Source organism: Salmo trutta, chromosome 5, assembly GCF_901001165.1.
Source record: "Salmo trutta chromosome 5, fSalTru1.1, whole genome shotgun sequence".
NCBI classification, from domain to species: Eukaryota; Metazoa; Chordata; class Actinopteri; order Salmoniformes; family Salmonidae; genus Salmo; species Salmo trutta.
In genome coordinates this window covers 4302082-4320750 of record NC_042961.1, presented here as the reverse complement: position 1 = coordinate 4320750, position 18669 = coordinate 4302082, and the positions used below count along the sequence as shown (strand labels likewise).

General features: G+C 47.5%; 2 protein-coding genes across 6 annotated transcripts in view; both read right to left on the bottom strand.

Moving 5' to 3' along the window:
- The window catches only part of LOC115193532 (probable methyltransferase TARBP1), a 58699-nt gene extending 54103 nt beyond the window's left edge, over positions 1-4596 (bottom strand). For all 3 annotated transcript variants that reach the window (XR_003878195.1, XM_029752244.1, XM_029752245.1), the window contains exons 1-4: positions 3523-4596; positions 1367-1470; positions 1186-1255; positions 901-1049 (exon numbers count right to left, since the gene is read on the bottom strand). Coding sequence is in view for 2 of the 3 variants with exons in the window: in XM_029752244.1 (XP_029608104.1) it covers positions 901-1049; positions 1186-1255; positions 1367-1470; positions 3523-4531 (1332 nt within the window). In the remaining variant the exon portion in view is untranslated. The remainder of the gene's footprint in view (positions 1-900; positions 1050-1185; positions 1256-1366; positions 1471-3522) is intronic.
- Positions 4597-8083: 3487 nt separating this feature from the next.
- Positions 8084-18669, bottom strand: part of LOC115193531 (FERM domain-containing protein 6) — a 42523-nt gene continuing 31937 nt past the window's right edge. Inside the window, exons 9-15 of one of the 3 annotated variants that reach the window (XM_029752240.1) lie at positions 17266-17331; positions 16085-16153; positions 14098-14272; positions 13411-13704; positions 11025-11180; positions 9735-9805; positions 8084-9596 (exon numbers count right to left, since the gene is read on the bottom strand). In XM_029752240.1, coding sequence (XP_029608100.1) covers positions 9294-9596; positions 9735-9805; positions 11025-11180; positions 13411-13704; positions 14098-14272; positions 16085-16153; positions 17266-17331 — 1134 coding nt within the window. In that variant the 3' untranslated portion in view covers positions 8084-9293. The remainder of the gene's footprint in view (positions 9597-9734; positions 9806-11024; positions 11181-13410; positions 13705-14097; positions 14273-16084; positions 16154-17265; positions 17332-18669) is intronic. The other 2 variants (XM_029752241.1, XM_029752242.1) reach the window with 2 other exon arrangements.

The following is an 18669-nucleotide window of genomic DNA, read 5'->3' as shown; positions in this document are numbered from 1 at the left end:
TACCAGGTACCTGTGAGAAGGCCGGGGCGAAGGCAGGGCGTCGGAGCACCTGGAGTCTGGCTTGATGTTGTAACACTGACTGACAACTGTACCAGGTACCTGTGAGAAGGCCGGGGCGAAGGCAGGGCGTCAGAGCACCTGGAGTCTGGCTTGATGTTCTAACACTGACTGACAACTGTACCAGGTACCTGTGAGAAGGCCGGGGCGAAGGCAGGGCGTCAGAGCACCTGGAGTCTGGCTTGATGTTCTAACACTGACTGACAACTGTACCAGGTACCTGTGAGAAGGCCGGGGCGAAGGCAGGGCGTCAGAGCACCTGGAGTCTGGCTTGATGTTCTAACACTGACTGACAACTGTACCAGGTACCTGTGAGAAGGCCGGGGCGAAGGCAGGGCGTCAGAGCACCTGGAGTCTGGCTTGATGTTCTAACACTGACTGACAACTGTACCAGGTACCTGTGAGAAGGCCGGGGCGAAGGCAGGGCGTCAGAGCACCTGGAGTCTGGCTTGATGTTCTAACACTGACTGACAACTGTACCAGGTACCTGTGAGAAGGCCGGGGCGAAGGCAGGGCGTCAGAGCACCTGGAGTCTGGCTTGATGTTCTAACACTGACTGACAACTGTACCAGGTACCTGTGAGAAGGCCGGGGCGAAGGCAGGGCGTCAGAGCACCTGGAGTCTGGCTTGATGTTCTAACACTGACTGACAACTGTACCAGGTACCTGTGAGAAGGCCGGGGCGAAGGCAGGGCGTCAGAGCACCTGGAGTCTGGCTTGATGTTCTAACACTGACTGACAACTGTACCAGGTACCTGTGAGAAGGCCGGGGCGAAGGCAGGGCGTCAGAGCACCTGGAGTCTGGCTTGATGTTCTAACACTGACTGACAACTGTACCAGGTACCTGTGAGAAGGCCAGGGCGAAGGCAGGGCGTCGGAGCACCTGGAGTTCCAGCAGGTGATCCACTCCCTCTCTCATGACGGACTTGTTCTCACTGTGGAACATACGCTGGTACACACCCAGCAGCCATGACGGGTGGAACAGACTGACGCCTGACAAAAGACAGATGGACGATTGATAGGCAGTATTTAAAAGGTTTGGGTTGTCACCTTATGGTTGAGAGAGACACAGACAGACAGACAGACAGACAGACAGACAGACAGACAGACAGACAGACAGACAGATCACCTTGACTATCATTCGCTGCTGTTTGGATCAATGTATGGATTCTGTTGAGCACAGGGCGGACCACATGAATCTACACAACACAGAGGAAAGGAAATAGCTCTTTATAATGGTGTTAGAAATGCAGGTATAATGCATTATGAAGAGGGCTTCTACAGCAAGTCTTATCCATATTATACCTTACCTGGTTCTCCTCTAGTGTCTCCATAACCAAGGCATAGTCCTCCCAGAACTCTCTGAGCAGCTTGCTTCTGTCTGGGGCCCATCTGAATATGATCTCCTCATTATCTGCAAAGGACTCACATAGTTACAATTAGCTTCAACTATACAGTTTTAGAGACTTGAGTATTATTCTGTATAGTAGAGGTCGACCGATTAATCGGAATGGCCGATTAATTAGGGCCGATTTCAAGTTTTCATAACAATCGGTAACCGGTATTTTTGGCCACCGATTTGCCGATTTTTTATTTATTTTACACCTTTATTTAACTAGGCAAGTCAGATTAAAAACACATTCTTATTTACAATGATGGCCTAGAAACAGGGTTAACTGCCTTGTTCAGGGGGGGATTCGTTTTTGCAACCTTCGGTTACCAGTCCAACGCTCTACCCACCTGCCTTACATTGCACTCCACAAGGATTAACAGGCTGACTACCTGTAACGCGAGGGCAGCAAGAAGCAAAGGTAAGTTGCTAGCTAGCATTAGACTTATAAAAAACTATCAATCTTAACATAATCACTAGTTAACTACACATGGTTGATGATATTACTAGTTTATCTAACGTGTCCTGCATTGCATATAATCAATGCTGTGCCTGTTAATTTTCATTGAATCACAGCCTACTTCGACAAACGGGTGTTGATTTAACAAGCGCATTTGCGAAAAAAGTACTGTCGTTGCACCAATGTACCTAACCATAAACATCAATGCCTAACAGGAATATTTAGACTTAGCCACCCGTTAGATAAAATACGGAACGGTTCCGTATGTCACTGAAAGAAAAAAACTTTTGTTTTCGAGATGATAGTTTCCGGATTCGACCATATTAATGACCTAAGGCTCGTATTTCTGTGTGTTTATTATATTATAATTAAGTCTATGATTTGATAGAGCAGTCTGATTGAGAGGTGGTAGGCAGCAGCAGGCTCGTAAGCATTCATTCAAACAGCCCTTCGCTGTGCTTCAAGCATTGCGCTGTTTATGACTTCAACCTGGGTGGGTATAATTTGTGGAACATTCCAACAGGAATCTATTCCAAAAACGTCGTAAATAACAAGGTTTCCAAAAAACAACGCATACAAAGTTGTATAGCGGCAGAATAAGATACCGGGTAGGGAGTGGTCTATTTCATTGCGTTTTTCACTCATCACGTTTATTCTGAAAAATGTCTGTCCTCACATGTCTGTTTGCCTATAGACAAACATTAAATATAAGCTACGTGGTGAGTTGATGCCTATTCGGCAGCTAGTTAGCTAGGTTTGTATGCGTTGCTACTTTGTATGTTGGTTGGCAACCTTTTACTTTACGTTTTTTGGAACAGATTCCTGTTGGAACGTTCTACAAATTATACCCACCCCTTCAAGCCTGTCAACTCCCAAGATTAGGCTGGTGTAACCGATGTGAAATGGCTAGCTAGTTAGCCGGGTGCATGCTAATAGCGTTTCAAACGTCACTCGCTCTGAGACTTGGAGTAGTTATTCCCCTTGCTCTACATGGGTAACGCTGCTTCGAGGGTGGCTGTTGTCGATGTGTTCCTGGTTCGAGCCCAGGTAGGAGCGAGGAGAGGGACAAAAGCTATACTGTTACACTGGCAATACTAAAGTGCTTATAAGAACATCCAATAGTCAAAGGTATATGAAATACAAATCGTATAGAGAGAAATAGTCCTATAATTCCTATAATAACGACAATCTAAAACTTCTTACCTGGGAATATTGAAGACTCATGTTAAAAGGAACCACCAGCTTTCATATGTTCTCATGTTCTGAGCAAGGAACTTAAACGTTAGATTTCTTACATGGCACATATTGCACTTTTACTTTCTTCTCCAACACTTTGTTTTTGCATTATTTAAACCAAATTGAACATGTTTCATTATTTACTTGAGGCTAAATTGATTTTATTGATGTATTATATTAAGTTAAAATAAAAGTGTTCATTCAGTATTGTTGAAATTGTCATTATTACAAATAAAATAATTGGCAGATTAATCGTTATCTGCGTTGAAAAATCATAATCGGTCGACCTCTACTGTATAGTGAAGAAAATGTTTTCATATGGGTAATATTATAATCAAGCTTGTCTGTCTGAATGTCAGTCACATGTATCAGCATCGTACCTTCACTTGACACTGAACTGCTTGGAAACTCAAGCGCCTCATCCTCTGACAGAGCGACACACCTTTTCAGCAGGTACAACGCTCGCTTCCGGGACACGTTGTCTCTGTGCGTCAATCCATCTTGTAGAATCCTCCAGAACTGCAGAGATCTACGAGGGTCAGGTCGAGTACAGCTCAGACTTTGAGGAAGGGTGTGTTGCTGTAGTTTAGCCGGAGAGAAGAGATAGTCCGAGAGAGCTGTTAAACACAGCAAAGTGCGTCCTGTTACCACAGGTGAGGTCGTGTTTGAGCTGTCACTCTTGTGCCAGCTACACAAATCCTGTAAAATGAACTGGAGTGTACTCGCTATCCTCTCCTCGCTGTAGCAGTTGAGGAGAGTGAAAATAAGCCGAACGGTGATTTTGGAGACCAGAGCATCCGATAACGTCTTGATACAGGACAGGGCAGATGAGAGGATCGACGTGGTCAATTCTTCGTCGGAGGAGAGAGTGGGTAGGATGACTGACATGGCTTCGATAGCCACGTCGATACCCAGCCGTCCCTCACCCTGGCCGGGATGCTCTTCCTCTGTGTCCCCGTCCGGCAGCTGGAAGGATGGCAGGACAGTGCGGGCGACTCGCCCAGAAACTGCCGTGTCACACAGGGTGTTGATGCAGACAGAAAGAAGCCTGCACACAGCGTTGGTGATTTCAGCCCTTCCATCTTGCACACGTTTACCTTTGCATGCCCCGTCTCCGTCAGAGACTTTCAAGAGAAGTGGTAAACATTGTGTCCAAATGATCGATTCAACTTTTGGTAGAAAGATGTCTCTTTTTGTAGTTGAAAAGGCAACTTTGTCGGTGTCGCCATCGTCAGACTGGGGTAGTTTACCAATTCCATCAATAAACGTTGTCAGTGCCTCTACTCTTTCTGTGTCCGGCCACGAGTCAGTTGGCCAGCACAACGTGTTAAACAAAGTATCCGGATCATGGCAGCTTGATAAAAGGGCATTGATTAAAATAGAAGACATTTCAAAAGCCTACTTCAATGTGTTCACAGAGATTCACACATGACCTCGTGTTTCTTGTCGGTATGTAAACTTCCTGATACGTCACTCACCATTGCCAAACACAACTCTCGCGAGAGAAATACATTTACAGCAACTCAAAGCTTCAAACTCGCCCTACTGTACCATATTTGCAAATATGTTTATAAATATATGTGGCTCACTTAACCTGAGAAGGAATTGTTGTACTCTATATAACTCTCTATTACCTGCAAGTGGAAAATGTGTTTTTTTATTTCAAACATCCCTAATCTGAGACAGACCCCCACCACTCACATGTAACCTTTATTTAACTAGGCAAGTCAGTTAAGAACGCATTCTATTTACAGTGACAGCCTAGCCCGGCCAACCCTACCCCGGCCAACCCTACCCCGGCCAACCCTACCCCGGCCAAACCCAGACGACACTGGGCCAATTGTGCGCCGCCCTTTGGGAATCCCAATCACGGCCAGACGTGACACAGCCTGGATTCAAACCAGGTACTGCAGTGATGCCTCTAGCACTGAGATGTAGTGCCTTAGACCACTGCACCACTCAGGAACCCAAAATAATTATTGTCAGATACAAAATCTTTCCCCCTCTCTTCCTCTCGCTCTATTAATGGCAGGTGCACTTGGTGCAACATGCAGGACAGACTGATTGTGTTGGGTGGTTGAGGCAGGACATCAGACTGATTGTGTTGGGTGGTTGAGGCAGGACATCAGACTGATTGTGTTGATTGGTTGAGGCAGGACAGTCAGACTGATTGTGTTAGGTGGTTGAGGCAGGACAGTCAGACTGATTGTGTTGGGTGGTCGAGGCAGGACATCAGACTGATTGTGTTGGGTGGTTGAGGCAGGACAGTCAGACTGATTGTCTTGGGTGGTCGAGGCAGGACATCAGACTGATTGTGTTGGGTGGTTGAGGCAGGACAGTTAGACTGATTGTGTTGGGTGGTTGAGGCAGGACAGTCAGACTGATTGTGTTGGGTGGTTGAGGCAGGACAGTCAGACTGATTGTGTTGCGTGGTTGAGGCAGGACATCAGACTGATTGTGTTGGGTGGTTGAGGCAGGACAGACTGATTGTGTTGGGTGGTTGAGGCAGGACAGTCAGACTGATTGTGTTGGGTGGTTGAGGCAGGACATCAGACTGATTGTGTTGGGTGGTTGAGGCAGGACAGTCAGACTGATTGTGTTGGGTGGTTGAGGCAGGACAGTCAGACTGATTGTGTTGGGTGGTTGAGGCAGGACAGACTGATTGTGTTGGGTGGTTGAGGCAGGACAGTCAGACTGATTGTGTTGAGTGGTTGAGGCAGGACAGTCAGACTGATTGTGTTGGGTGGTTGAGGCAGGACAGTCAGACTGATTGTGTTGGGTGGTTGAGGCAGGACAGACTGATTGTGTTGGGTGGTTGAGGCAGGACAGTCAGACTGATTGTGTTGGGTGGTTGAGGCAGGACATCAGACTGATTGTGTTGGGTGGTTGAGGCAGGACAGACTGATTGTGTTGGGTGGTTGAGGCAGGACAGTCAGACTGATTGTGTTGAGTGGTTGAGGCAGGACAGTCAGACTGATTGTGTTGGGTGGTTGAGGCAGGACATCAGACTGATTGTGTTGGGTGGTTGAGGCAGGACAGTCAGACTGATTGTGTTGAGTGGTTGAGGCAGGACATCAGACTGATTGTGTTGGGTGGTTGAGGCAGGACAGACTGATTGTGTTGGGTGGTTGAGGCAGGACATCAGACTGATTGTGTTGGGTGGTTGAGGCAGGACATCAGACTGATTGTGTTGGGTGGTTGAGGCAGGACATCAGACTGATTGTGTTGGGTGGTTGAGGCAGGACAGACTGATTGTGTTGGGTGGTTGAGGCAGGACAGTCAGACTGATTGTGTTGGGTGGTTGAGGCAGGACAGACTGATTGTGTTGGGTGGTTGAGGCAGGACAGTCAGACTGATTGTGTTGAGTGGTTGAGGCAGGACAGTCAGACTGATTGTGTTGGGTGGTTGAGGCAGGACAGTCAGACTGATTGTGTTGGGTGGTTGAGGCAGGACATCAGACTGATTGTGTTGGGTGGTTGAGGCAGGACAGACTGATTGTGTTGGGTGGTTGAGGCAGGACAGTCAGACTGATTGTGTTGGGTGGTTGAGGCAGGACAGACTGATTGTGTTGGGTGGTTGAGGCAGGACATCAGACTGATTGTGTTGGGTGGTTGAGGCAGGACAGACTGATTGTGTTGGGTGGTTGAGGCAGGACAGTCAGACTGATTGTGTTGGGTGGTTGAGGCAGGACATCAGACTGATTGTGTTGGGTGGTTGAGGCAGGACAGTCAGACTGATTGTGTTGGGTGGTTGAGGCAGGACAGTCAGACTGATTGTGTTGGGTGGTTGAGGCAGGACATCAGACTGATTGTGTTGAGTGGTTGAGGCAGGACAGTCAGACTGATTGTGTTGGGTGGTTGAGGCAGGACAGTCAGACTGATTGTGTTGGGTGGTTGAGGCAGGACAGTCAGACTGATTGTGTTGGGTGGTTGAGGCAGGACAGTCAGACTGATTGTGTTGGGTGGTTGAGGCAGGACAGTCAGACTGATTGTGTTGAGTGGTTGAGGCAGGACAGTCAGACTGATTGTGTTGAGTGGTTGAGGCAGGACATCAGACTGATTGTGTTGGGTGATTGAGGCAGGACATCAGACTGATTAGTATTAAGACCATAGACCAGTGACGTTCAAACGTTTTCAGCAGGAACCCCATTTTTTCTGCCAGAATTTCTGGGGACCAAATTTTTTTCACGATCATTTCGTAATGACATCACCCCATGCCCCACCTCTTTAAGGAATAGCTGGGATAGGATAAAGTAATCCTTCTAACCCCCCCCCCCCCCAAAAAAAATAATATAGATGTACTATTGTAAAGTGGTTGTTCCACTGGATATCATAAGGTGAATGCACCAATTTGTAAGTCGCTCTGGATAAGAGTGTCTGCTAAATGACGTAAATGTAAATATAATTTCAAACTCATGACCTTAAAATCAGTACATTCGATTTTTACATCAAATAATCTTCAATTCATAACATTTATCTCTTATCAAAATGAAAAGAAACCAGTAAATACATTTAATCAAATAACAGTTTCTAAATATCTCTCAATAACGTTGTATATTGTCCCATACAATAATCCCTACTCTTAAATGTTTGTTTGGCGACACCACTGCAGTTCCCCCTCAACCCCACTAGGGGTCGCAACCGACTTTGAATACCACTGCCATATACTGTAATGTATCAAAATAAAGAGATCATAACCTCGTCAGATCAGGATTCTGGCTTATTGTATCTAATCCAAAGTGCACCAGTTACACACTATAGTAACAAAGAGGTAACGGACCAATATAGGAGGTAACATGTGTATTGTTAGATAATACAGCACCGTAGGAACTAGGAACACAAGCATTTCACTCCACCCGCAATAACATCTGCTAAATATGTGTATGTGACCAATCACATTTGATTTGACCCCAATATGTGTGTTGAACAACATACAGAGAGATTCTTTGTCATTGCTTTATTTATATAATCATTCCAGTGTATGAATGAAGACAATCACAGAAATAGTTCATAGTACATAATAATGTGCTGCTCTACTTAGAAAGTAAAAACGTATTAGTATAGAAAGAAAATATTTGGAAATATATTTAATAGAAAGGTAGTTTGACACAGGAGTGAATGTAATATTGACAAACAGTCCAAGCATGTTAACTGTTTTTTACAATGACATTTTTTGCGTTTTGTATAAAAAAACAAGGACAATACATTGTTGCAGCTATAGCAGCCTTGTAATATCATAAAATATTATCGTGACAAAATACACAATCGTGTATATGTGTGATCATTTCAGAGCATTCTTTTTTTATAGACAAACTGACATACAAGGGAAACAAATGCAAAACATAAGACTAAAAATGCTGTTGGTTATTTTTAATAATGTAATGATGATACATTTAAATGTACACAGGATGTCAACGTGCAGTAAAGTCCTTTGCTCTTCACAACAGACCATAAAGTACTTCTAGAGATACTCCTGGTTCAAACTATGCCACGATTCACAAACACCAATTAAGAAACTAACTAACTGAAGAAATGCAATGTTCACCCCTATTTACATACAGCTGTGTATAATTTACAGCTATTGTTATGGTTACAATGTGTTAGTACCTCAAAGTAAAAAATATAGTAAAATAGTTGAAAATATGTACAAAGTAAACAAAAATGGTGTCAAACATGTTCAATAAATATGTAGACTATGGTCTGTATTGGGATGATTATTGAAGGCAATGGCCTCCTTCCGTTTCACAATGAATGCTACCAATACCAATCAACGTCAGACTTGTTCTCTCCTCTTATAGGTCCACGAAGTCCTCCAACATCTCTGTGCAGTCTCTCCCCTGTATCTGACTCATACAGTAGAGCACAGGCTTGAAGAGGCCATCCATGGTCCTTGATGTAACCAGGCCAGCACAGTACAGTTCGGCAAGGCCTGGTTCAGTAGTGTGAAAAGGGTATTGGTGTTGACAGAACGGTATCGGTGCTCCTTGATGTAACCAGGCCAGTTCCGTTCGGCCCGGTAGTGTAAAAACATTACATTCTACAGTTAGAACTCTTGCTGCATGCAGCCACTCCCCTGTATCCCACAGTTTCATTGGAGGGGGATGTAGGTAGAGAATAGGTCTTGAAGAAGGACATTGGTCCTCTGTGTTGTTCTACAGTATAAACTCCAACAGCTGTTCATCTCCCAGTAGATCCAGGGACAGGCAGTTCATAGACCTGTGTCCATAGAAGGTGCCCTTAGCCGGGCAGTGGAGGGGGAGGTAGTAGCCCCCGTTGTTACACCCTGGGGGGCTCTTAGCGTTACTCTGGGAGTCCGGGAGGGGCAGGCCAAAGGTGTAGCTGTGGGAGGAGTCAGGGGGTAGAGTCGTGCCGAGGGGGGCGGTAGGGGGGAAGAGGCGAACGTCATCCAGACTCTGGCTGTGGCGGTCCACGCAATGGGATCTTGACTTCAGGATCTGCAATACAGAGAGAGAGAAAGAGAGAGAGTGAGTTTATGAAAGTAATAAGAGATAGAAGGTGAGGAAACATGGAGTATCCTGAGAAAGGAGGAGGAGGAAGAAGAGGAAGATCGAGGAGGAGGATAGGGGTCTTACCTGTCCCAGGGTATCTTTGCTGCGTAGTGTCACCAGGTATTCATCTCTGTCTACCTGATCCCCATTGAATCCTGTTAAAATGACATCACTGTAGTCAGATAGAGGCAGGTATTTGGACTCCATTTTACACTCACATTTCATTTCAGGATGCGAGAATCTGAAATAATATCATATCATTCCCAGGCCACTAGATGGCATATGAGACTCAATTGTAATGTTCTTTATGAACAAAATCTCATCTCTGCTAAAGTCTCTGCTAAAGTCTCTGTACAACTAGTTAAACTAGTAGCAGTAGTTCTTCCCCTAGATAGATAGATAGAAAGAAAGAAAGATAGATAGATAGAACAAATGCAAGTTTTGGTTGTACGTTATTCAAAACACTTCTCTAATGTCCTATATGTTGTTAAAATACTTACAATATAATGTGATAAGAACTCATAGCTTCCAACCTGACTCACCTTCACAATGAGTCTCTGAGGTGAGCACAGGACAATCAACCTCACTCACCTTCACAATGAGTCTCTGAGGTGAGCACAGGACAATCAACCTCACTCACCTTCACAATGAGTCTCTGAGGTGAGCACGGGACAATCAACCTCACTCACCTTCACAATGAGTCTCTGAGGTGAGCACGGGCCAATCAACCTCACTCACCTTCACAATGAGTCTCTGAGGTGAGCACAGGACAATCAACCTCACTCACCTTCACAATGAGTCTCTGAGGTGAGCACGGGACAATCAACCTCACTCACCTTCACAATGAGTCTCTGAGGTGAGCACGGGACAATCAACCTCACTCACCTTCACAATGAGTCTCTGAGGTGAGCACGGGCCAATCAACCTCACTCACCTTCACAATGAGTCTCTGAGGTGAGCACGGGCCAATCAACCTCACTCACCTTCACAATGAGTCTCTGAGGTGAGCACGGGCCAATCAACCTCACTCACCTTCACAATGAGTCTCTGAGGTGAGCACGGGCCAATCAACCTCACTCACCTTCACAATGAGTCTCTGAGGTGAGCACGGGCCAATCAACCTCACTCACCTTCACAATGAGTCTCTGAGGTGAGCACGGGCCAATCAACCTCACTCACCTTCACAATGAGTCTGAGGTGAGCACGGGACCATCAACCTCACACACCTTCACAATGAGTCTCCTGAGGTGAGCACAGGACAATCAACCTCACTCACCTTCACAATGAGTCTCTGAGGTGAGCACGGGACCATCAACCTCACTCACCTTCACAATGAGTCTCTGAGGTGAGCACGGGACAATCAACCTCACCCACCTTCACAATGAGTCTCTGAGGTGAGCACAGGACAATCAACTGACACGCCCTCAATCAGCTCAGCCAATCTCAGCATTTCCTCTGGGTCGTCCACGGAAACCTCTCCTGGGCTGTCCACACTGGCCTGCTGGGTCTCTGGAGAGGAGAAGCAGAATACTTAGTGGAATTACTACTTTTGAATGAACGATCGATGTGTCCAGTATTATTCCACTTAGAATGAAGAGATATACACAACAGGTGACATCAATAAAGGATCATAGCTTTCACTGTGATTCACCTGGTCAGTCTGTGTGATGGAAAGAGTATTCAGAACAGAGGAATGAATCCATAAATAAAACTGTCTTTGTTCTAATAACCACACTAACATACATGTAGAATTAAGCAAAGTAGTTGGCAAGCATTGTAAGTGGTATTCTAGTGTGGATATTGGAACGCAGCCACAGTTAACTGAACATGGAGTATTTACTCTAAACCGCAGGTATGTGTGTGTGTGTGTGTGTGTGTGTGTGTGTGTGTATTGGGTAACAGGGCAGCAGACCATAAACAGGTCATTCTGTGGGCTGTGGGAGGATGGGAGTAAAACATCTTTGCATAATCTTTATCTTTAAAACGTTTGAGAAGATAAGACAGATGAATGCCAGTAACATACTTCCAGAACACTGAATTCCTGAACACTGACAAATCATGTTGTTGCTGTTGCTCCACTTATGATGACTCAAAGTAACATGGCAGATTTTCTACACCCATCTTTATGCTGAGTGATTGAGACTAGTAGGGTGTCCAATCAAAAAAACTATGTTAATTGTGTAGATAATCCTCTAAGAAAACCAATGGTTCTAACCTCATGTCTCTATCATAATCCGTTCCAAACTTATTGGAGTTTTTACCCTTTTAGGATGGTCAAGATCAGGGCGACTAAATCAATGGAGGCCAGAGAAGAAAACGTGGTCATAAATCAGGAGAATAGCATCGTGTCAGAATTAAGACCCACTGACGGGCTCACCGTTGACCTCTACAGACGGGCTCACCGTTGACCTCTACAGACGGGCTCACCGTTGACCTCTACAGACGGGCTCACCGTTGACCTCTACAGACGGGCTCACCGTTGACCTCTACAGACGGGCTCACCGTTGACCTCTACAGACGGGCTCACCGTTGACCTCTACAGACGGGCTCACCGTTGACCTCTACAGACGGGCTCACCGTTGACCTCTACAGACGGGCTCACCGTTGACCTCTACAGACGGGCTCACCGTTGACCTCTACAGACGGGCTCACCGTTGAACTCTACAGACGGGCTCACCGTTGAACTCTACAGACGGGCTCACCGTTGAACTCTACAGACGGGCTCACCGTTGAACTCTACAGACGGGCTCACCGTTGAACTCTACAGACGGGCTCACCGTTGAACTCTACAGACGGGCTCACCGTTGAACTCTACAGACGGGCTCACCGTTGAACTCTACAGACGGGCTCACCGTTGAACTCTACAGACGGGCTCACCGTTGAACTCTACAGACGGGCTCACCGTTGACCTCTACAGACGGGCTCACCGTTGAACTTGTCATCTTTCTTCTCAAATCCAGAGGACATAACAATATAGAGGTAAGATAGATATCGATTCTGAGACATATAGTATTACGTATTTTACTACACACGGTTCATATTAAATGTGAAGTTCCTGTTCGTTTTGAAAGATTTATCACAAAAACAAGAGTATCTGTGAAATGTCAAAGGAACATTTATTTCAGCTCATGATGTTAATTGTGCTTTTGGTGACCTGCAGAAACAACATTGCAGACAACCACCACAACAGAGAGCTGCACCGCTCTGTCAGAGCTCAGGGCTTATTGTTGGATGTATTAGGTTACACAATCCAACATGTTGGGTATACTGTTAATAATATGAATGATACGTTAGAGAAAGGAATCCAACATGTTATACTGTTAATAATATGAATGATACATTAGAGAAAGGAATCCAACATGTTGGGTATAATAATATGAATGATACGTTAGAGAAAGGAATCCAACATGTTGGGTATAATAATATGAATGATACGTTAGAGAAAGACCCCACTGAACCATTCAGAACACGAAGAATCATATTTGTCGTGGTCAAATGTATTTCATAACACAAGGAAGTTAAATTTCATCACAAAAGCTTGTTTTCACCCACTCCGGGTAGAGTGGATGGACACCATACATTGCGTAGGAGTGAGACCGCCTGACCTAAGACAATGGATCAAGCTGCATCAGATACACACTCAGACTGCCACTTTCTGTCTGTCTGTCTGTCTGTCTGTCATACACACACACACACACACACACACACACACACACACACACACGCGTCGACTGATACCTTAAACTCTAACCTCTCTCACCTTCTTCCTGCCACTCCTCTTCATCAGTGCGTGCTTTGCTGCCCGTGTCCACGCCCGAAGTGTGAGAACTCCCGTGACTCGCCGCCGAACTGAAACACTTCTCCATCCTCTTCCGCAGCCCAGTCTCGTCCTCCATGGAGATGCTGCTGTGTTTCCGTGTCGCATCGCGATCTGCCTCAATGCCCGAGCTGGAGGTAGAGTGTCGGGACAGGCCGGGGCTGCCCCCCTCGCTGCCCCCTGGAGGGTCTAGATCCAGGTCATCACTGATGTACGACTCCCTGTAGCGCTTCTTCTCTGGAGGGGGACAGAGAGGGGAGGAGGACAGAGAGGGGAGGGGGACAGAGAGGGGAGGGGGACAGAGAGGGGAGGGGGACAGAGAGGGGAGGGGGACAGAGAGGGGAGGAGGACAGAGAGGGGAGGAGGACAGAGAGGGGAGAATGTTCAAATTAAGCCATTAATTCACAGAGGAGAGGAAAACAGAGGGGAGGAGAATAGAGGAGAGAATAGAGGAGAGGTGAAGAGAGGAGAAACACTGTGGAAATTTGGCTTCAAACAGATTAAAATGTAAATGCAATCAAGAACATTAGTTATCGTGTTACTCCACAGATAACCATTCGACCTCATCTCTAATCACTCTGAAACACATTACCCTCCTCTCCCTCCCTCCCTCCCTCCCTCCCCACTCACCCTCGCTGTCCTCCAGCTGTCGGAGGTGTTTGAGGGCAGGCTGGAGACTGAGGTAGAGTCGGTGGCTGTTGCTAAGGTGCAGGAGGAGGTGGCGCGAGCGGAACGGAGACCCAGTGTAGTAGACCAGCTTCCTGGCCGACGGCAGACCATCTGGCTGGATCTCAAATTTCTTCCCCTGAAGGAACAGGAGAAGGGAGGGCAACACGATGACATCATTATTTATTGATTTATTTGACCAGGTAGATTGAGTAAGAACACTAGGCGGCAGGTAGCCTAGCGGTTAAGAGCAGGTAGCCTAGCGGTTAAGAGCAGGTAGCCTAGCGGTTAAGAGCAGGTAGCCTAGCGGTTAAGAGCAGGTAGCCTAGCGGTTAAGAGCAGGTAGCCTCGCGGTTAAGAGCAGGTAGCCTCGCGGTTAAGAGCAGGTAGCCTAGCGGTTAAGAGCAGGTAGCCTAGCGGTTAAGAGCAGGTAGCCTCGCGGTTAAGAGCAGGTAGCCTAGCGGTTAAGAGCAGGTAGCCTAGCGGTTAAGAGCAGGTAGCCTAGCGGTTAAGAGCAGGTAGCCTAGCGGTTAAGAGCAGGTAGCCTCGCGGTTAAGAGCAGGTAGCCTAGCGGTTAAGAGCAGGTAGCCTAGCGGTTAAGAGCAGGTAGCCTAGCGGTTAAGAGCAGGTAGCCTAGCGGTTAAGAGCAGGTAGCCTCGCGGTTAAGAGCAGGTAGCCTCGCGGTTAAGAGCAGGTAGCCTAGCGGTTAAGAGCAGGTAGCCTCGCGGTTAAGAGCAGGTAGCCTCGCGGTTAAGAGCAGGTAGCCTAGCGGTTAAGAGCAGGTAGCCTCGCGGTTAAGAGCAGGTAGCCTCGCGGTAGAGCAGGTAGCCTCGCGGTTAAGAGCAGGTAGCCTCGCGGTTAAGAGCAGGTAGCCATCGCGGGGGTTTAAGAGCAGTAGCCTCGCGGTTAAGAGCAGGTAGCCTTGCGGTTAAGAGCAGGTAGCCTAGCGGTTAAGAGCAGGTAGCCTAGCGGTTAAGAGCAGGTAGCCTCGGGTTAAGAGCAGGTAGCCTAGCGGTTAAGAGCAGGTAGCCTAGCGGTTAAGAGCAGGTAGCCTAGCGGTTAAGAGCAGGTAGCCTAGCGGTTAAGAGCAGGTAGCCTAGCGGTTAGAGAGCAGGTAGCCTAGAGGTTAAGAGCAGGTAGCCTAGCGGTAAGAGCAGGTAGCCTAGCGGTTAAGAGCAGGTAGCCTAGCGGTTAAGAGCAGGTAGCCTAGCGGTTAAGAGCAGGTAGCCTAGCGGTTAAGAGCAGGTAGCCTAGCGGTTAAGAGCAGGTAGCCTAGCGGTTAAGAGCAGGTAGCCTCGCGGTTAAGAGCAGGTAGCCTAGCGGTTAAGAGCAGGTAGCCTCGCGGTTAAGAGCAGGTAGCCTCGCGGTTAAGAGCAGGTAGCCTAGCGGTTAAGAGCAGGTAGCCTCGCGGTTAAGAGCAGGTAGCCTCGCGGTTAAGAGCAGGTAGCCTCGCGGTTAAGAGCAGGTAGCCTCGCGGTTAAGAGCAGGTAGCCTAGCGGTTAAGAGCAGGTAGCCTCGCGGTTAAGAGCAGGTAGCCTCGCGGTTAAGAGCATTGGGCCAGTGACTGAAAGGTTGCTGGTTCGAATCCCCAAGCTGACTAGGTGAAAAATCTGTCTGTACCCTTGAGCAAGGGACTTAACCTTAATTGCTCATGTAAGTTGCTCTGGATAAGAGTGTCTACTAAATGATTAAAATGTCAATGTAAAATGTAACCCTGAGGACAGGAGGACATGGTGGAATCCTACACAGCTCAGTGTATTTAAAACCCTCATTAAATAATCATTCTAATACCACTTCATTTAAAAGACAATGGGAAGATAAGAGCATGGCGTTAGTAAGGCCAAGGCTGTGGGTTCAACTCCCACCAGGATCACATACACCTCCACTAACAATGCATGCACTCACTGTACAGGAAGTCACTTTACATATGTTAATATAAAGTGGAGGGTACCAGGAAGGTGAGTCGTCCCACGTTGGACCAGGGGAAATCATAGAGAAGCTGGCGGATGTTGTCCGCCTCCTGAGGAAATGACACACACATTGCAAAGACAAAAGACATTGGTTACACTTCCATTGAAGGGTTTATTAGTAGCTTATATGGACAGTGAATCATTAGTTCATATGTAGTAAATCATTAATAAACAGTTTTAAAGTATGAACCAAACTCATTGGGTCAAAATCATCTTTTTGGTGTTTTGCCAAATAGTGAGCTTCTGTGGTGTCAAAGGGCTGGTCTTCGTGAGCATTTTGAGAGATTCATACTTTATTCACAAGTCCAGATTGTATCATGTAAAAGGTTTTAAAGAAAACATTACAGGTTTGGCTTGACAGGAAGTGGTACAATCCAACATGTGTTTCTCTCCTTTTCAGTGGACCATCTGGACCTTGTTTAGACCAAGAGACCTGATAGGTCCTCACAGTCTCTCACCTCACACCTCACCATCTCCCCTCACACACCACCTCACCTCACACCACCTCACCTCACACCACCTCACCTCACACCACCTCACACCACCTCACAACCTCACCTCACACCACCTCAAACAACCTCACCACACACCACCTCAAACAACCTCACCACACACCACCTCACCACAGTCTACTGGGTATGTAATCATCTCAACCCCCTTAAATCACTACAGACCCCAGACCCCTAACTAATCCTCCCAGAGTGTGTGTGTGTGTGTGTGTGTGTGTGTGTCTAATCCTCACAGATGGCCTCTGACGGACAAATCAAAAGGCTGAGGTGGGATGGCCCCCAGCCCATGGTTCTGTCCTAAATGGCACCCTATTCCCTACACAGTGCACTACTACCTATAAGGCTCTGGTCAAAAGTAGTGCACTATATAGGGAATAGGATGTCATTTGGACTCAGCCCATGCAATGTTTTACTGCTGTTTCTGGATAACCTACACATTCCTCACATGGTTGATGTAGAGGGCATAGTAAGAGGAGGGCAGATTCACTCTGACGCACACATGGACACACGTAGACAGATGGTACACATATCCTCAAACACAGCAACATTAACCACACACACACACACATCCTCAAACACAGCAACATTAACCACACACACACACATCCTCAAACACAGCAACATTAACCCCCCCCCCCCACACACACACACACCTGATAAAGCTGCATTCCTCTGAGGGTCAGCCCCAGCAGAGCTGTGCCTCTCTCTTCTTTCTTGTCCTGAGAGGATTGAAGAAGGAGAATGAAGGATGAGGTGTCAGTCAAGCATCTGAGCCCCCCAAGATAACAAGATAACAGGCAGACCCACAGCCATATAACCCCTCCCCACAGCCATATAACCCCTCCCCCTACCCACAGCCATATAACCCCTCCCCCTACCCACAGCCATATAACCCCTCCCCACAGCCATATAACCCCTCCCCCTACCCACAGCCATATAACCCCTACCCACAGCCATATAACCCCTCCCCCTACCCACAGCCATATAACCCCTACCCACAGCCATATAACCCCTCCCCACAGCCATATAACCCCTCCCCACAGCCATATAACCCCAACCCACAGCCATATAACCCCTCCCCACAGCCATATAACCCCTCCCCACAGCCATATAACCCCTCCCCACAGCCATATAACCCCTCCCCACAGCCATATAACCCCTCCCGACAGCCATATAACCCCTCCCCACAGCCATATAAACCCCTCCCCACAGCCATATAACCCCTCCCACAGCCATATAACCCCTCCCCACAGCCATAACCCCTCCCCACAGCCATATAACCCCACAGCCATATAACCCCTCCCCACAGCCATATAACCCCAACCCACAGCCATATAACCCCTCCCCCTACCCACAGCCATATAACCCCAACCCACAGCCATATAACCCCTCCCCCTACCCACAGCCATATAACCCCTCCCCACAGCCATATAACCCCTCCCCACAGCCATATAACCCCTCCCCACAGCCTTATAACCCCTCCCCACAGCCATATAACCCCTCCCCACAGCCATATAACCCCTCCCCCTACCCACAGCCATATAACCCCTCCCCCTACCCACAGCCATATAACCCCTCCCCACAGCCATATAACCCCTCCCCACAGCCATATAACCCCTCCCCACAGCCATATAACCCCTCCCCACAGCCATATAACCCCTCCCCACAGCCATAACCCTCCCCACAGCCATATAACCCCACAGCCATATAACCCCTCCCCACAGCCATATAACCCCAACCCACAGCCATATAACCCCTCCCCCCTACCCACAGCCATATAACCCCAACCCACAGCCATATAACCCCTCCCCCTACCCACAGCCATATAACCCCTCCCCACAGCCATATAACCCCTCCCCACAGCCATATAACCCCTCCCCACAGCCTTATAACCCCTCCCCACAGCCATATAACCCCTCCCCACAGCCATATAACCCCTCCCCCTACCCACAGCCATATAACCCCAACCCACAGCCATATAACCCCTACCCACAGCCATATAACCCCTCCCCACAGCCATATAACCCCTCCCCACAGCCATATAACCCCTCCCCACA